Below are 18,229 nucleotides of genomic sequence, written 5' to 3' on the forward strand. Positions count from 1 at the left end.
TGATTAACTAATACGGACAAATATAAACATTGAACGTTGAAAACTGCTTCTTTCGGTACAAAACATAAAATTTCAAAAAGATTAATTTAATAATATATTTTGTGAAATTGGGAACATTTTAGACAATCGGTGTAATTTTTAAAGAACTAACAACAAAGAACCAGATTTCAATCAAAATATTTCTTTCTACAACTATATATATACGAGTTTAAAAAATTGCGATAGCAGTAGAAGTATCGACGCTCTTTTTATAGGTAGCATTTACAACTCTGGCAGTGGTCATTATGGACGCAGCACAGCTCAGTAAGGAGTCATGAGTTGATCCAGCAGTAAGCAGCAGAAAAGCAGTTGTGAAATTAAATTTGAGTTTTGCTCAAAATAACTTGAAGAACATTTGAAAATCAAAATATGGATTTCTTTTTATCATTTTAAACTGAAATTAAACTATAAAATTGTTGAATGTAGAGCACTCGGAGAAATTGACAAGAAAATAATACTCAGCATAGAATAACAAAAATTTAGCAATATGTTGAAAATAAATATTTGAACCTTGTAACCCTTGTTGTCCTTGGAAACCTTGAAAACCTTTTGCACCAATAGGACCTGTATCACCAGGTAATCCTGGATCCCCTCTAACGCCTGGAAGGCCTGGTTGACCCAAAGAACCATTGTTTCCTGGTAGCCCTGCGGGTCCAGGAAGTCCGGGTGGACCAGGATTGCCAAAAGATCCAATATTTCCAGGTAACCCTGTTTCACCAGTCGATCCGGTATCACCATATGGTCCTGCTAGCCCAGGCTGACCCGGAGCACCATCATCTCCATTTGCACCTGTATTTCCTGGAACTCCCAGTTCACCTCTAAGACCTGGACGACCCTGCAAGCCTTGAGGGCCAGGAGAACCTTGTAAACCAGGTGAACCAACTAAACCTGTTCCTCCTTGTACTCCTGTATCTCCTGGTGGCCCGTTGACACCTGGATAGCCCTTCTGTCCAGCTGATCCAGTAGCACCTTTCAAGAAATAGATAGAGTTAGATCAAACAGAAAACAATTCGGAACTCATTTTAACTACCAAATAAAAAATCGGTGAACCAACAAAAAATAATTAATTAAACGCCAATTTAAATAACATTGAGTTTAAAACGAATTACAAATTTTTCATCAATTATATGCTAGATTATATGTCACTTGATGTAACTTATATAAAAAACACAATTCTCAAGCAAAAAACACGTGCTCTTGATTTTGATAAATTTAGTGTAGGAGTGAACCTTTTATTGGTTGTTATAATGTATAGTATTTATTTTTCTATCTTTTTATCAAACGCAAATTTTTTGGACACACCAAACTATTTTCACACGCCAGGCTTGTTGACATGAAATATATAAATATTTTAAATATTTAATTATATAACATTATAAAAAAATACCTATAAATCCAGTAGGTCCAACCGCACCCCGACTCCCAGGATCACCTCTTTGACCAGGCGCACCTTGTTGTCCTTTAAATCCAGTTGCACCGACAGTTCCTGTAGGCCCTGTACTACCAATTAATCCTTGATCTCCAACAAAACCCGTTGACCCCTTTCCGCCTGTATTTCCCAAAGGTCCCAATGATCCAGAAGAACCTGGAAAACCAGGTGCACCTGGATTGCCTGGCAAACCATCTAATCCTTTAGGACCTTCTATTCCTTGCATTCCAACATCTCCGGGAGGCCCAGCTGGTCCTATAACACCAGCTGATCCTTGATATCCCGTGTCACCTTTCGAACCAGTGTTTCCTGTAAATCCTGGAGCACCCTGTGGACCAACTGGACCTGGTGACCCAACAGCCCCTTTATCACCTGTTGAACCTTTTACCCCAGGAACTCCTTGATCTCCCTGTTCACCAGGAAAACCATCTACGCCTACTATTCCTTGAGGTCCTGTATTTCCTGAAGGCCCTGATATTCCCATGGGACCTGATGGACCTGGAAAACCAATTTCACCTGAACTTCCAGTAGATCCGTCAAGCCCTGGCAGACCTGAATTTATTGGATTTTTAAAATTGATCCAATTTAATCATGTTTAAAAAATTAAAAGATCAAAAATTAAAAGTGAATTAAATACCTGGATACCCAACAGGACCCTTGTACCCTGGAAGTCCAGCATCACCAGGTAAGCCGGTAAATCCTATTTCTCCTGGAAAACCAAGAAAACCGGGAAGACCCATTTGTCCAGCATTGCCTGGTAATCCGGTCGGTCCTGTATCTCCGGTATCACCGACAGTGCCTGTATTACCCGGTGATCCTTGAAATCCTGGGATACCTTGAAATCCTTTTGGCCCTTTATCTCCAGGCTCTCCAATTCTACCTGGAGGACCGGGATCACCTGGAAATCCAATTTGTCCAGGAGAACCAATTTGGCCTGGCTCTCCTCTTGGACCTTGATCTCCATTCACTCCAGTTGAACCCCTAGGACCTGGTGAACCAACCAAACCATCGAAACCAATTAGACCTTTTTCACCTGTGTTTCCAGTGGCACCTTGAACACCAGGCTGACCTGAAAATCCTTTTGGTCCTGTCGGACCACGTGTCCCTTGAATTCCAATAAACCCCGGATCACCAGTATTACCTGGAAAGCCTGGGAGCCCAGTAAATCCGACAGATCCTGATGGTCCGGCATTACCTGGCAAACCTTTCAACCCAGGAGAACCAGCATATCCAGTATTACCAGTCGCCCCTGGTAATCCTCTTGAACCTGATTGTCCTCTTGAACCAGAAAGTCCTGGAAGTCCTGGATTTCCTTGATATCCAGGGTTTCCTAACGCCCCTGGCAAACCAGCATCACCAGCAACTCCAGGATCTCCTGCATTTCCTGGAGCCCCAGTATCACCAGTATTACCTGGAAATCCTCTTATACCTGGCTGTCCTGGATAACCGGGAGCGCCACTTTGTCCAACTGGCCCTGGTCCACCTTTTAACCCTGTTGGTCCTTGTAAACCCGGCTCTCCTTGTCTACCTGGATCACCCTGTTTACCTTGTTCTCCTATTAACCCAATCAGTCCCTTAGCTCCTTGTGGACCTATAACACCAAGAATACCATCAATTCCGTTTCTACCAGGAAATCCAGGCAAACCAGGAAATCCAGGCAAACCACGAATACCAGGGTCACCTTGCAAACCCACGAAACCAGGCGATCCACGAGGACCTGCTTGTCCTTGTGCACCATTTGGACCAGTGTCACCTTGGAACCCTGTAAAGCCATTAGCACCTGGTAACCCGGGGAGACCTCTAACTCCGGGATCTCCAAGAGAGCCTTTAAAACCATCAGAGCCTGTGTTTCCTACACTACCATCCTGACCTTTACTCCCAGGAAGTCCTTGTACTCCTGGAGTCCCCGGAGCACCATTAGTTCCTGGTTGACCTCGGTTGCCGTTCGGACCTAAATATTAAGAAAATGATTAATATAAAATAAGGATGAAGAACTACAATAATTGCCTACCTTGAATACCAGGAGATCCAGTATCACCTCTTTCCCCTTGACGACCCTGAGGTCCGGAGTCACCTCGTGAACCAGATGAACCAGTATCTCCTCGTTGTCCTGGAAGTCCCAAAAGACCCTGAACACCATTATCTCCTGAAGGTCCTTTTTGGCCAATGGTTCCTGTGTCTCCAGTCGATCCAGTAGCCCCTGCACTTCCTTTATTTCCCATTAAACCTGTTTGGCCGGTAGCACCTTGCGGACCAGATAATCCAGTCGATCCTGTACTACCTTGAGTTCCAGTAGGACCAGTACCACCTTGATTACCTGGAACTCCTATATTACCATTTGAGCCAGGCAAACCTGGTTGACCTTGAGCACCAACTGCACCTTTAAACCCAGGATTTCCGGGATTTCCAGAGCTTCCAGGACTTCCATTTTCACCTTTCTGGCCAGGTGGCCCTGGACTACCGGTAGCACCTATTAAAATTGCAATAATGTGTCATAGTGAGAAAAAAGCATAACATAATCAATAAACAATGACCTTGTAACCCATTAATTCCATTTAAACCAACTGATCCTGTTGATCCTCGCAGTCCAGCTTGACCAGTAGCACCTTGAACCCCCGGTAGCCCGATCAATCCTGGAGACCCAGCAGTTCCAGATAATCCCATTGGTCCTGGAGTTCCGAGTTGTCCTGTAAGACCCATCGAACCAGGATTTCCTGGAACACCTCTTCCACCAGGTGGACCAATTTGACCAATATCTCCCTGTAGACCCCTTGGTCCTGTGGCACCAGGTTGACCAAGAGTACCTTGTAAACCTTGTTCTCCAGTATTACCTACTTGACCTGGCTGACCATTTGGTCCTGGCGAACCTACAGGTCCTGGATATCCTTTTGAACCTTTAACACCTAGAAAATTTTGTATTTCAAATTATTTAATATGCAAAAAAAACGTACATATTATGAAAAAATTTCTTATTCATACTTATTTTATTTTATTAATATTTTTCAATATTCATTCTCTGTCAAACGCAGAATATGTGAAAACATGCAAGAAAATACTTAAATAAATAATAAGAAATGAAATGACAAAGGATTTAAAACAAATGTAAAAAAATGAAATAATGCATTGTCAACACAGGTTAGATAATACAATTAGATTAATGAAAAAAATTGGATTTTTACGAAAAAAAAAATAAATAATTAAAATGATAAATAAGTTGAAAAATAATTAAATATTTTTAATTGTACCCTTTTAGAGTTGAAAAATAATGCAGATTATTAGACAAATGAGACGACTAGAGGATAAGAAGGTAGAAAGACAATGTTAAAAAGCACAAAAAAATAAATATACAGATGTATACATAATATGCATGTGACTAAACAACTTCCCTACCGATTAATTTTTTGGCACTGGGTCAAAAAATGAGTAAATTTTCTGTTTATTTTATTAACAGGTATAAAACTAATTTTTATTCAAATTAGTCAATAACTTTTGTGTGTGATAAAACAGCCAACAAATATTGCTACATCAGAATCTGCCAATAATATCTTCTTTCTTAATTAACCAATACTTTTCAGAGAGCAGCAAACTTTGAACTGGCGTGCATGAAGGGAACTTGGAGGAAGACCAACGCAAAGAAAAATAAAGAGAGAAATTGTACACGTAAAAAAAAATAAAAAAAAAACAAAAACATTTATAAAAATATTTGTAAAAATTGTAAATACATTCTGTAAAATTAGTTCACATTACGAAATTTTCTACAAAGAGAAACAATTTTGTGAAGGATAGAGTATAAAATTAGCAGAAAATAGTTATATATGTTATGATAAATACCTCAAATTACAAAAACAAAACGAATATTATTTAAAATTTAAATAACGTGGCAAAGCAAACATGGAACGAAAGCATTTTGCAAATTCGGAATAAAAGCGTTGCGCGAAATAAAAACCTACGCTTAATAATTCAGAAAAAATATTGTTTAATATTTAAAAATATATTTTTTTTAAATAATATTTAAATGCACATAAATAAATTAATAAACTTAACAAAACAGAATTAGTTCTCAGATAATTAAATTCATAGCAACCAGCATTTATAAAAATTAACAAAGTTTTCATACTCTTTGAACTATGTAAAAATATTAAAATAATTATATATTTCACAGTTCAATTAGGTTAGTATGAAAATGTAACCTTTTCTGATAAAAATCGATAAAAAATATAGGCATAATCAAATCTAAACCAGCCAATACAAACGACAGAAAAAAGAAAAAAAATGGTGAAACATCAAACTAACCTTGAGGTCCCACCAATCCTGGTAATCCTGAATCTCCTCTATCACCTCTGACACCATCAGGTCCTTGAGCTCCAGGAAACCCTGTGTTTCCAATTTGACCGGACGGACCAGTATTACCGAAACGCCCTGGCATGCCCTGAATTCCAGTGGAACCTGTACTACCTGTACTACCCACTGAACCTTGTGGTCCAATGTCACCTGGGCTACCTGGCAAACCAGTCTGGCCAGTGGATCCTTGAAAAAACGTGTTGAAAATCAATGTCAGTTCAATATTAACATGATTAACACCATTCAATTTAATATAATAATTAAAGAAGTGATAATATATTGGAATACTTTGAGGACTGTTCAGCATTAAGGTGTTTGTTTCTTATAATTTTGTAAACTGATAAATTGTGCTAAAACGTTTACATTCCGAAACAATATAAAAATACATTTATGCATTATCACATGTAGTGCAAACACACCAATTTGTCCATTGACACCAGGGGAGCCTGTGGATCCCGCATCACCTTTAAGTCCTTTATAACCAGGGTAACCTGGTTGGCCTTGTGACCCTGGCTGACCTTGTTGACCTGAATTTCCAGTAGCGCCAGCCGAACCGATCGGTCCTGGATCTCCGATGAAACCAGGCTGGCCGGGCTGGCCTGAAACTCCAGTAGAACCAGTAGCACCTCTTTGACCAGGATTTCCAAAAACTCCTTGCTGTCCACTGGAACCTCGTTGTCCCGCCAAACCCTAAAAACACAATTCAAAACTTTAGGAGTAAATTAATTTTAAAATTCAACATTTAAACATTCTATTTCATCAAATCAAATCAAAGAAATTCATGTATTGAAATGATCTGGCAAACAAAAAGAATTGTTCTTGTAACGGCCACCAGCCAGTTAGATATTTAAAAACAATATGTTCAAATAGTACATTTTCACACATACACATGTGTACCCTCACATACACCCATGCCTTACCTCGGTTAATAACAGTTTAAATAACTTAAATGAACTTACAGAAGCTCCAGTGGCACCAGTGTTTCCTGGCAAGCCAGTGTCGCCAATTGGGCCATAATCTCCTCTATCTCCTTGACGTCCACTGCTACCTGAAAAACCTGGCTGACCAGGCGACCCTGGAGATCCATTTATTCCTGGCTGCCCAGATTGACCTTGCACTCCTGAATCGCCCAATGTTCCTGGAACACCCGTGTTACCAGTTGCACCTGTATCCCCACTGGCACCAGTTGCACCACTAGCTCCAGACTGACCAGATGAGCCAGTAGTACCAGTGTCTCCTCGACTTCCTTGATTACCAGGTAGACCAGATGGACCTAAAAGCAGAAAAATAATCTTAATATTTGTTTGAAATTAAAATATTTTTTACAAATGTTTGAAAAATAACTTGTTTCAATTTCATTTTAGCTAATACAACAAAAGCAAAAAAAAATGAAAAAAACAATGAATTTGTTAAAATTTAAAAACCATGAAGTGTTATGTAGAGCTAGTATAAAACATCCCAAACATAAATTCTAAGATTGATGAAGATAAACAATAATACTGAAGTTATAATGCAAATGTGCAACAAATTTATCAAAAGTTGCTCAAGCTTATATTGAATCATTCTAACGTTTACTCATTGACGAACAAAGAGAAGGACAAATTTAAGAATGTAAAACGAAAATAATAGCACGCAAACAAGAATCTAACCTTGATTGCCGATAGATCCGGGATCACCGGAGAAACCTATGTCCCCGCTAGCCCCTGTGTCACCAATGCCACCTCTAAGTCCATTTTGACCTATTGGACCCGATGTACCTGTATCTCCTTTTTGGCCGGCAGGACCTACTGGTCCAGGTAAACCGGGTTGGCCTGACTGACCTGGGTCACCCTTTAACCCTGGTAATCCAATAAAACCTTTCTGACCAATATTTCCAGGCAAACCAGTTGCTCCTGCTAGACCTTGTGCCCCAATATCTCCTCTGGGACCTTGAATCCCATTTGAACCTGTCGGTCCAACAGGTCCAATCATCCCAGGAAATCCCTTCAGTCCTAAATATACAAAATTCAAAATTTATTGAGTAAAAATCAAAGCAACACTTCAACATAATTAACCTGAAGAGCCATCAATCCCAGGTAATCCAGGTGAACCAGGTCTACCTTTTGAACCAAAAGCACCATTCTGTCCTGGAGAACCGGCCTCACCTACTGGACCGGGCTGTCCAGTGTTTCCAGGAACACCTGAACAAATAATAAGAAATAAGTTACATAACATGCATACATACACAAATATATAAACAAATATACCATAAAAACAACCAAATGAATTAAAAAAATTGAAAATTTACGCCTACCGGTTGCACCCCTAGGTCCTGCTTGACCAATAGACCCAAGAAGCCCTTGTAAACCTGGCTGACCAGGATCGCCGCTAAATCCCGGTTGGCCGGTATTTCCTGGTAATCCAGGAGAACCAGGATTTCCTGAAGATCCTGTTTGCCCAACGGGTCCTTGAAGTCCAATAGAACCAACTGGTCCAGGTAAACCGGTTGGACCTACAACAACAAATTTTAGGTTGATTACAAGCATTATTGTGTACAACAAATAGCAGCATTTAAAAAATATTTCTGAGATTTATCTAATTGATAAAAAAAAACAAGTAGAATGTGATGTTCATGTCATTCTTTCAAATCTACATTATAAAAGTTAAAAGTATATTGTTGAAATTGTTGAAATAAAATTATACAAACCTTTTGGTCCCGGGAGACCAGTTGACCCTTGCAAACCAATCATTCCTTGTTGACCAGGAGGTCCAGAAATTCCCTGTTGACCTACACTTCCTGGTACACCAGGATCACCTGGCAATCCTTTCATACCGGCTTGTCCTTTTGATCCTGGTGACCCATTCAAACCAGTATCACCAACCAAACCAGGATTACCAGGATATCCTGGTGGCCCTAAAAATTTAATAATCATTTAATGAATTCCGTGATTTATATAAACAAGCATACTAAATACCTATTAGTCCGAAGTTTCCAGAAGATCCTGTATTTCCTGGATCTCCAGATACACCAGATAATCCTGTAGAACCCTGAAGACCTTGAAAACCTAACAATCCTGTGGCTCCGCTGGCACCAGTTGGACCATCTTGTCCTGGTAATCCTATTGATCCCGTTAAACCTTTATCTCCTCGAGGACCCTGAAAACCAGGTTGCCCGGTAATTCCTGTGCTACCTGTGCCTCCGGTAAAACCAACATTTCCAGGGAAACCTGTTCCTCCAGTGTTTCCAGTATATCCAACAAACCCTGAGAATATAGAAAACTAAATGAAAAATAAATCGAGATATTATTGATCTTTTTTTCACTTTAGTTTACTCCATTTATGCAGAAAGAATTATCATCATTTACAATATGTTTAATAAAATGTTCGCCTAAATTTCAGCGCGAAATTTATTTCAATACTCGTAAAAAACGTGTCACAAATTAAAAAAATTACAAATTAAAATATACCTTGAACACCAGGTGATCCAGGAAAACCGACGAGGCCAGGTTGGCCTTGCTGTCCAGGATCACCTTTTGCTCCGGACTGACCTTGGGAACCAGTTAAACCCTTAGATCCACTTGATCCTGTATCTCCTTGGGCTCCACTTTGACCAGTAAGTCCATTTGCTCCATCTGGTCCTCTTAATCCTGGTTGTCCGGTAGCTCCTAGATTCCCAGTGTCCCCAACTAATCCTTTTTTAAGACAAAAAATTAAGTTTTTTCAAATAAAAGACAACTAGAACATTTAACATTTTTCAAAATAAATTTAATTTAGACTTTAATAGAAATATCACAACAGTAACACTTTAATACAGATATCAAAACACAAAATTATTATGATTGAAAAATGAATACCCTTTTGCCCTGGTTCACCAATGCTTCCCACATTCCCAGCAGCACCATTCGGACCAGTATCACCGGTAAATCCAACAGATCCTTGTTGTCCTGACACTCCAGGTGCACCACTCAAACCTAAATCTCCAGGTTGACCCGGGTTTCCAGTAGACCCCTGAAGACCTGTTGCACCTGGCTGCCCAGGCAGACCAACAGCACCAGATGAACCAGAAGGTCCAGAGGATCCACTATCTCCAGGCAACCCTGGAGATCCTACTTGACCAGGAAACCCGACTTCGCCTCTCAAGCCTTGAACACCCATGCTGCCAATCATTCCAGGTGATCCAGATGTTCCAGCATTTCCTCTTTCCCCGGGTTGTCCAGGTATTCCCATCTGGCCTAAAGTAAAAAGCTTAATTAGTAAATGCGAATAAGATTTTCGCAAATATTTGCTAATCTAATTTTAAATAAATTATAAAACAAAACGTAAAAATATAAACCTGGTGATCCAGGCAATCCAATGAAGCCACTAGAGCCAGTGTCTCCAACTAGCCCAGGAGCACCAAGGGATCCAGGTAATCCACTAGCACCTGTAAATCCCGTGCCACCATCTTGACCAGTTAATCCGGTTGCACCAGTTGAACCAGGATTGCCATAACTTCCGGGAGCTCCCCTTAAACCAGGATCACCTCTGGGTCCTGATGGCCCAGGTATGCCGGGATAACCGGAAGGACCAACTGGACCAATCTGTCCAGGAGAGCCAATAGGACCTTTAATCATTGTTATATTCAACTTAATAAAAATCGCACTATCATTTAAAATTCACAGGTTATGACAAAATTTGAGAACTTTAGAAGTTTTATGATTATGTATTGAACATTTTTTTGTTGGGATTACGAAAACCATATCTTTGCACCAGTTAGTCTTTTTCCATGCTAACGTTATTGTCAATTTGCAAAATCATCAAATTCACGTTCAATTTTTTTAAATTATTCGTTTCAACTTGGATTTAAAAATACTCTTTCTTTGTAAAATTACTGTTTTTTTCTCAAAAATTATATAATTTTAAAATAAGTGTATGCACGGAGAAACTAGACTAATATATATCATTATAACATACATCAACTTACTAAAAGACTAATTCTTATTATATTTCTTTCAAATATTAAGTTTTAAAGCGGAGGGGGCACTAAAAATTTTTTTTTCCTAAAAGTGGGCGGTTGAAGAAACAAGTTTGAGAACCACTGGTCTTTAATTTTAACTGAACACAGGCGGCATGCATATGTAATGTTATAAAAATGGAAAACAAATTATAGCTAGCATAAAAAAAAGTAGATAACGAAAATGTTGACTTATAAAGCGCCCTGGCAAGCGACTGAAGCGCCCTCAAAACAAAAAACACCCTCTGTCAGACCTGTAAAAACGCTTTATCAAAATAAAAAGTTTTTAATGACGACTTGAATGACTGTGTAGAGTTGCAGTTCCTAATCTTTCGCGGAAGCGAATTCCAAACGTAAGGAGCAGCATGTCGGAATGCACGACCAGCAATATTGTTCGCTGTTTTATGCCGATGAAAACGTAGAGCGATGGCAGAGCGAAGTTGACGATTGTTTGTATTTCTATGTAAAAAATCACCGAGATACGACGGTGAATGCGAGATTGAAAGTTTGAAGACGATGACAGCTATTTTAAATAAAACACGAAAGTGAAATGGAAGGGAAGACGATGTAACGGTCTATCTAGATTGAGTACTACTCTAGCGGCTCTATTCATTATTCTCTGGAGACGTAATTCTTGACTTTTAGATATTCCATATAACCCAAAATTGCAGTAGTCCAATTTGGACAGTTTCAAACACCGTGCCAGAACACTAGCCACGTCGGTAGAAAGAAACTAATATGTCGTATTTCTCTTAAATGATTATTACAGAAATTGACAAACTTTTGAAATCATTTTTATTAGCAAACAAATCAAAAACCTTGGAATCCACTTGATCCAGTGGATCCAACACTACCAGGATCCCCATTATAACCAGGATATCCTTTCTGACCGGATGCACCAGTGCCACCTCTCTGACCAATAGATCCAGGTTCTCCAGCCAAACCGGATGCTCCCGTCTCCCCTTTTAATCCTGGCAGTCCAGTAGCACCAGGAGTTCCTATCATACCGGACATACCTCGTTGGCCTACAGCACCAGTAAATCCAGGCTCACCACGTGTTCCAGGCGATCCAATACTTCCTGGTTGACCTAACCAAACAAACATTTTATGTGGAAAGCAATTTACTTTATTATTTGAAAATTTAATTTACCTGGAGTTCCAGAAGCTCCTGTATCACCGGGAGTACCGGTGGATCCAATTTGACCTACAATTCCTCTTTCTCCTTGTCGACCAGTAGAACCGAAGCTGCCAGCAGGACCAGGAAGACCAGATGAGCCAGTAAACCCAGATGCTCCTGTTGACCCTAGTGATCCTGGAAGTCCTGAAGATCCTGTAAATCCTATTTCACCAGGGGTTCCCGGTAGGCCATTGGATCCAGAAGCACCAGTTAATCCAGTGGCACCGACTGCTCCAATAGGTCCCGGCAAGCCAGGTGAACCTGGTTGGCCAGGATTACCACCTGACCCAGGTTGGCCAACGACACCTTTTCATTTTAAATGTAATAAACAATATTTGCAAATGATTCTTATTAATAAATAATATCAATCGGTTAAAAGTGTAAAAATTAAGTTACTACACCATCAAACAATTATAAAATAACCAGAATTTCCCATAGGTCCTGTAGCTCCAGGAAGACCAGGAGATCCAATGCTTCCTTGAAATCCCGGATCTCCCCGTTGTCCGGAAAAACCAGTTGGTCCTGTAGGTCCAGCCATTCCTCTCAAACCTTGCAACCCTGGCTGACCTGCAACTCCAGGGAGTCCTTAAAAATTCATCAGGAACAGTTATTAGAAGCTTATTAATACATTAAAAAATATTTTTGCAATTAATAACCAAACAATTCCACATTAAACTACCTTGATTTCCAGTTTCTCCAGTATCACCGACAATGCCCTGGTCCCCAGTGGTACCTGTCTGTCCAGTTGAACCAGTAAATCCTTGACCTCCCGGTTGACCTGGTGTCCCAGATAATCCTTTCAAACCAGCTTGACCTGGACTGCCAGGTAAACCAACAGCACCGCTTGCACCTGTGTCACCTACTAAACCCAAGATTCCTTTGTTTCCAGGGTTTCCTGGAGAACCAGTCTCTCCTCGGGGACCAGGTTGTCCACTGTTTCCAGTATCACCTTTTGAAAATTGGAATAAAAAGTTTAATTAGCAAAACCATTCTGAGCATTAGAAAACATTATTCTGAAAACCACCCTAACATTATTTCACAAAAAAATTTTAACCTATTGCTCCTGCTGCTCCAGGTGAACCGTTAATTCCTGGAGGTCCTTGTTGTCCTGGAATTCCCTGTGATCCTGGTACCCCAGTAGTACCAGCTTGACCAGTGAAACCAGTTGATCCTGAGTAACAGTGTCCCATTTAATATGAATATTATGACATGAGAGTAATTTCTAGTTTGCAATTCACTAGAAATGTATAAAAGCAAAACGACAGTTCATATTTACTCAAACGAATATAGAATTAAACGTTATAATTTACAAGGAGACCTGAAGTTACCACTTGTTGGGCCACTCATAATGGAAACAAAAAATGTTTGCATACACTTCAACAGAAATAGGAATAAAAAAAATTGAACAACATATGAACATCATAAATGAATGAGATGCAAACAAAAAGAAAAAAGAATGCAGATTGTCAACTTCTAATAAACAGAAACATGAATGAATAGATGAATTAAACAAATAACTTATGAACTAATGAACAAAGAAAAATGATTTGTTAAAATTAATTGTTAAATATAATTTTCAAATGAACCGGTGTAATTGAGTTTTTTTGCATGGATGTGTAATAAGTGACAGAAGCGACTAAAAACATTAAAAAACTGAATTATTCAAACATTTGTGCGAGATTTAGGATAAAAAACAAGGTTATGTATATACACAATACAATACAATATTTTTATTTTCTTTCAAACAAAAATTAAAAGAGCATGGCTATGTTCTAAATATCGAGCAACTTACAAACCAATATTTTGTAAGCAGTTCTAAACAGAACCGCATACAAGATATTTTGTATGCAGTTCTTTTTGTATATTATGCAAAACATTTAAATAAATGTGTGGTACTCTATTGCAACTTATTTTTTATTACATGAAACAATGTTCAAATAAGTATCAACAACTATTAACCAATGGCGCCTTTAAATCCAGCTGGACCAGAAAGACCAACAGTTCCACGTGGTCCTTGTAAACCTCTTGATCCAGGAAGACCAGTGCTGCCTGGTGTCCCGGTGTCACCTGTTGACCCTTTCTTTCCTGGCACACCGAATGAACCAGTAACACCTATTCCTCCTCTTAGACCTGGAGTGCCTGGACTACCATTTGAACCTAAAAACAATTGAATTAAGAAATAAATTAGATGCATTGATAGCTAGTTTTGTACAATAAGTAAGCTAACCAAGATTTCCAGGAAACCCAGTATCACCAGTTGGTCCAGGATTTCCAGTTGGTCCTGGTTCACCTTTTGATCCTGTTAGACCAGGCATTCCTGGCTGACCAGTCTCACCAACATTTCCTCTCAACCCAGGAGTTCCATTTGGTCCTCGTACACCCTCTGACCCCATTTGACCTGGTTGACCGTTAACACCAATACCTGGCGCGCCAGTGGCTCCTGGGCTACCAGGCGAACCATTCAAACCAGGAGAACCATTCATACCAGGAGCACCTGTAGGCCCAGTATCTCCTCTATCACCGGAAAAACCAGTAGCACCATTTACGCCTGGATAACCTGGCAAACCCATTTCTCCTCTATCTCCAGATAAACCTTGAGGTCCAGGACTTCCATCTAATCCAACTGGACCAGGATCACCTCGTTGTCCAAGAATACCGGGAAGGCCTTGTGTTCCAGTATTTCCCGGTTCACCAGTTTTTCCAGGTGGTCCAAGTAAACCTGGTTCTCCAATATTTCCATTAACACCTGGATTGCCAACAGACCCGGTATTACCAGCAGGACCAACAAAACCAGTTTCTCCTGTTGCTCCTGGATTCCCATTAAAACCTTGTTGCCCGGAGAGACCCGGATTTCCAATTAATCCAGGAGAGCCTTTAACACCAAGCGGGCCTGGAGATCCAATCTGACCTGGTGCACCAATTGATCCTGGTGAACCAGTGTTGCCAGAAAAACCAGTATTACCAGCAATACCTGGTGGTCCATTTTGTCCAGAAAAACCGACAGGCCCTGAATTATTAAAACAATTAAAATACATAAAAGCGTAAATAATTTAATTTAAAAATTTTACCTTTAGGACCAGGATCACCTCTAGGACCTAGATCACCTTGTGCCCCCATTATTCCAGTGCTACCTGTTGATCCGGCGACACCAACAGATCCAGGCATTCCAGCTAAACCTGATGATCCAGTAGCTCCTGTATTGCCAGGAGTTCCCTGGTTCCCATCTACACCTTTAGGACCTTGGAGACCCTGTTGACCTGGAGATCCCGTAAAACCAGGTTCACCTCTCATCCCATTAAGACCTGGTGAGCCTGTCAGTCCTAAAATTTGAAATAAAGCAATTTCAAAAATAACAAATCTAGAAAATAAAGAAGAATTTATTTATTTATTCCATGACTGACCAGAGGACCACAAGGACCACTTAGCCAGTCCAGAGTCCAGAAAAACAAAGAAAATAATTTTCAATTAAACAAAATGGCAAATAGATGAACGAAAACATTAAAAAAAGTCACGTTATAATATTTACAATTGTCATTCATTGAATAACGAGTAATTTTTGTCTATCTATACTACATACACACGACTATCCACACGCACACGCGCGCGCACACAAGATCTTTAAAATACTCGACAGGCGTTAAAACGTGATGACTTGCAGTTCTAGATGATGACACGAATGAGAACATTTGTTGGGAAAGTAAGGAGCAATAAAATGAATATTTTTTTCCAATGTACTCCTTCAGAGAAACCGAAGTCTAGCAACGTAAAAATGCATTTGCAAGTTCAGGAGAGAACAAAGATAGGTATGTTAAACAAACCTAGTTAAGCCTCAAATTTATTAAATATTATTTTATAAAAATCACAAATCACTGATAATAAAAGTAACAGTAATGAAATATTAATAAATTATAGTACACAATAGAATGTCGATTTAAATATTAATAACAAAAGAAAACAATAATTAAATAACTAAAAAAACCTGATGATCCAATTTTGCCTGCAGGTCCTGTAGCACCAGTATCTCCACTTTGCCCCAAAACTCCTCCATTACCAGGCTGTCCAGGATTACCTGGTTGTCCCGTATTTCCAGTATTACCTTTTTCACCTTGAACTCCTTGAGGTCCTTGAAGACCATTGTCCCCTTGAAATCCAGGATCTCCTATAAACCCAGATAAACCAACAATGCCAGTAGCACCTGTTGGCCCAGGTAATCCCAGACTTCCTGGTGCTCCTATTGGTCCCGAATAACCAGTTGAACCTTTTGCGCCAGAAAGTCCTGTTTGACCATTTATTCCAGGAACCCCATTAGAACCCCTTAGGCCTTGTAAACCAGGTGGCCCACTTGCACCAGGATTACCAGGTACACCTGTACTTCCAATAGGCCCAATGACTCCAGCAGGCCCTGGCTGACCCTTCAAGCCTTGTAGTCCAGTGGCTCCTGGAATAATCAACAAACATTTACAACAGTAAAAAATAAGAATAACATTTGATTACAGATTTTATTAAATTATACGGTCTTTTTTATAATAAAAAAATATGAATAATAATAAAAATAATAAAAAAATTAATATCACCAAAACGGTTTTTATTATGAATGATAATATTTAATCATCATCAATCACATAATCATTACCTGTTCCTCCATTTGGACCTAGTTCACCAATGCTACCAACATTTCCTAGAGGCCCAGTATCACCTCTAAGACCAGGTGATCCAGGTGAGCCGTTCTGTCCGGCATTACCAGAAGAACCTGTGTCCCCAGAGCTTCCTTTCAATCCTGTAGCACCTGTGCCTCCTTGAACACCATCCGTTCCTTGACGACCTGTATTTCCTTTCAAACCATCAGCTCCACGCGCACCAGGTTGCCCCATTTGACCAGTAGCACCGACAACCCCTTGGAAATAAGTTATTTTATTAAAAATCTAAAAACTCGGTTTAAATAAGTTAAAAAAAATTAAAATTGCTAAAATTTATTTATCACTTTTAAGAATGAACATCGACAAAATAATAAAAACCATTTGTTCCTGGAGATCCAGGAAGACCAGGATTTCCTGAAGATCCTGGAACACCAGGTTGACCAGGTAATCCAACATAACCTGTGTTACCTGGCAATCCAGATGGTCCAGCTAGACCAATTGAACCTGCAACTCCCTGTATACCTGGATCTCCTCGAAAACCTTGTAGACCAGAAGCACCAGAAATTCCATTTGGTCCTCTTGCACCAGGTAATCCAATGAAACCAGGCACGCCAGAAGATCCAATATCACCTGGAGCACCTTTTCCTCCTGTAAAACCAGGCTGTCCAACCTCTCCCAATCTTCCGGGATTTCCTACCTGACCTGGCTGACCGGGAACACCTTGCGGTCCTGGTAGCAATATGAAATAACAAATAGTACCACAAATATATTTATATTAAAAAGTTATTTTATTGTCATATTAAATATTTTTTAAACAAAATAATTTTACTATTGAATAAACATAATGCTCAGAGTACCTTGATTTCCATTTGGACCAGTATCACCAGTAGGGCCTAAAGATCCTGGAAAACCTGGTTGGCCATCTGATCCTTTTACACCATCATTTCCACGAGGTCCAACATTACCTGGTAATCCTGGAAAACCAGTGGGTCCAGGATTACCAGGATTTCCATTTAACCCCCGTTCACCTTGCCTTCCCTGGTCTCCAGTAGATCCTGTAGATCCAACATTTCCTTGATTTCCGGGACTACCAACAGTACCTTGCAAACCTGTTGAACCAGTTGCTCCAATTGATCCAACATTACCAGATTGACCAATATTACCTGTCGCTCCAGGATTCCCAGGCTGACCCATATTCCCTGGAACGCCTGGCATTCCAGGTTCTCCAATTGTACCTGGAGAGCCTGTATCCCCAGTAGCACCATTAGGACCCAAAGCACCATTACTACCAGTCAAGCCTAGCAGAAAAAAATTGTGAAATCATTTACGTAAGTCAAAAAATGTTATATCTACTATCAATAAATATTTTAACCTGGTAATCCTTTTGAACCAGGAGACCCTGATGCACCAACAACTCCAACTTTACCAGGTAACCCTTGCAAACCAGTGGGCCCTATAGATCCAAGTGGACCAGTGTTCCCAGGAAGACCTTGAATTCCAGTGTCACCCGTATTACCAACTAATCCGGGGTTTCCAGGGTTACCTGGTGAGCCACTACTTCCCTTTTCTCCTGAAGTTCCAGTATCTCCTGTTAATCCTTTCAAACCTATTAAAAACATAATCATTTTAAAATA

General features: G+C 39.8%; 2 protein-coding genes across 2 annotated transcripts; both read right to left on the reverse strand.

The window, feature by feature from the left end:
• Positions 1 to 439: 439 nt before the first annotated feature.
• On the reverse strand, positions 440 to 13,148 carry HELRODRAFT_181069 (hypothetical protein; the record flags this gene model as incomplete). The annotated part of the gene is made up of 22 exons (XM_009030345.1): positions 440 to 1,008; positions 1,427 to 2,020; positions 2,106 to 3,419; positions 3,480 to 3,938; positions 4,003 to 4,371; positions 5,762 to 5,995; positions 6,229 to 6,499; positions 6,769 to 7,082; positions 7,459 to 7,800; positions 7,864 to 7,989; positions 8,103 to 8,300; positions 8,496 to 8,702; positions 8,764 to 9,051; positions 9,256 to 9,480; positions 9,643 to 10,020; positions 10,122 to 10,391; positions 11,079 to 11,240; positions 11,600 to 11,869; positions 11,932 to 12,264; positions 12,382 to 12,543; positions 12,638 to 12,907; positions 13,013 to 13,148. The coding sequence occupies 22 exons, from the start codon at positions 13,146 to 13,148 to the stop codon at positions 440 to 442; spliced, it is 7,491 nt and encodes a 2,496-aa protein (XP_009028593.1).
• A 1,032-nt stretch (positions 13,149 to 14,180) lies between these two features.
• On the reverse strand, positions 14,181 to 17,789 carry HELRODRAFT_89106 (hypothetical protein; the record flags this gene model as incomplete). The annotated part of the gene is made up of 2 exons (XM_009030306.1): positions 14,181 to 14,965; positions 17,561 to 17,789. 2 exons carry the CDS (start codon positions 17,787 to 17,789, stop codon positions 14,181 to 14,183), a joined length of 1,014 nt encoding a protein of 337 aa, XP_009028554.1.
• Positions 17,790 to 18,229: the final 440 nt, after the last annotated feature.

This window comes from Helobdella robusta (assembly GCF_000326865.2).
Source record: "Helobdella robusta unplaced genomic scaffold HELROscaffold_67, whole genome shotgun sequence".
NCBI lineage: Eukaryota > Metazoa > Annelida > Clitellata > Rhynchobdellida > Glossiphoniidae > Helobdella > Helobdella robusta.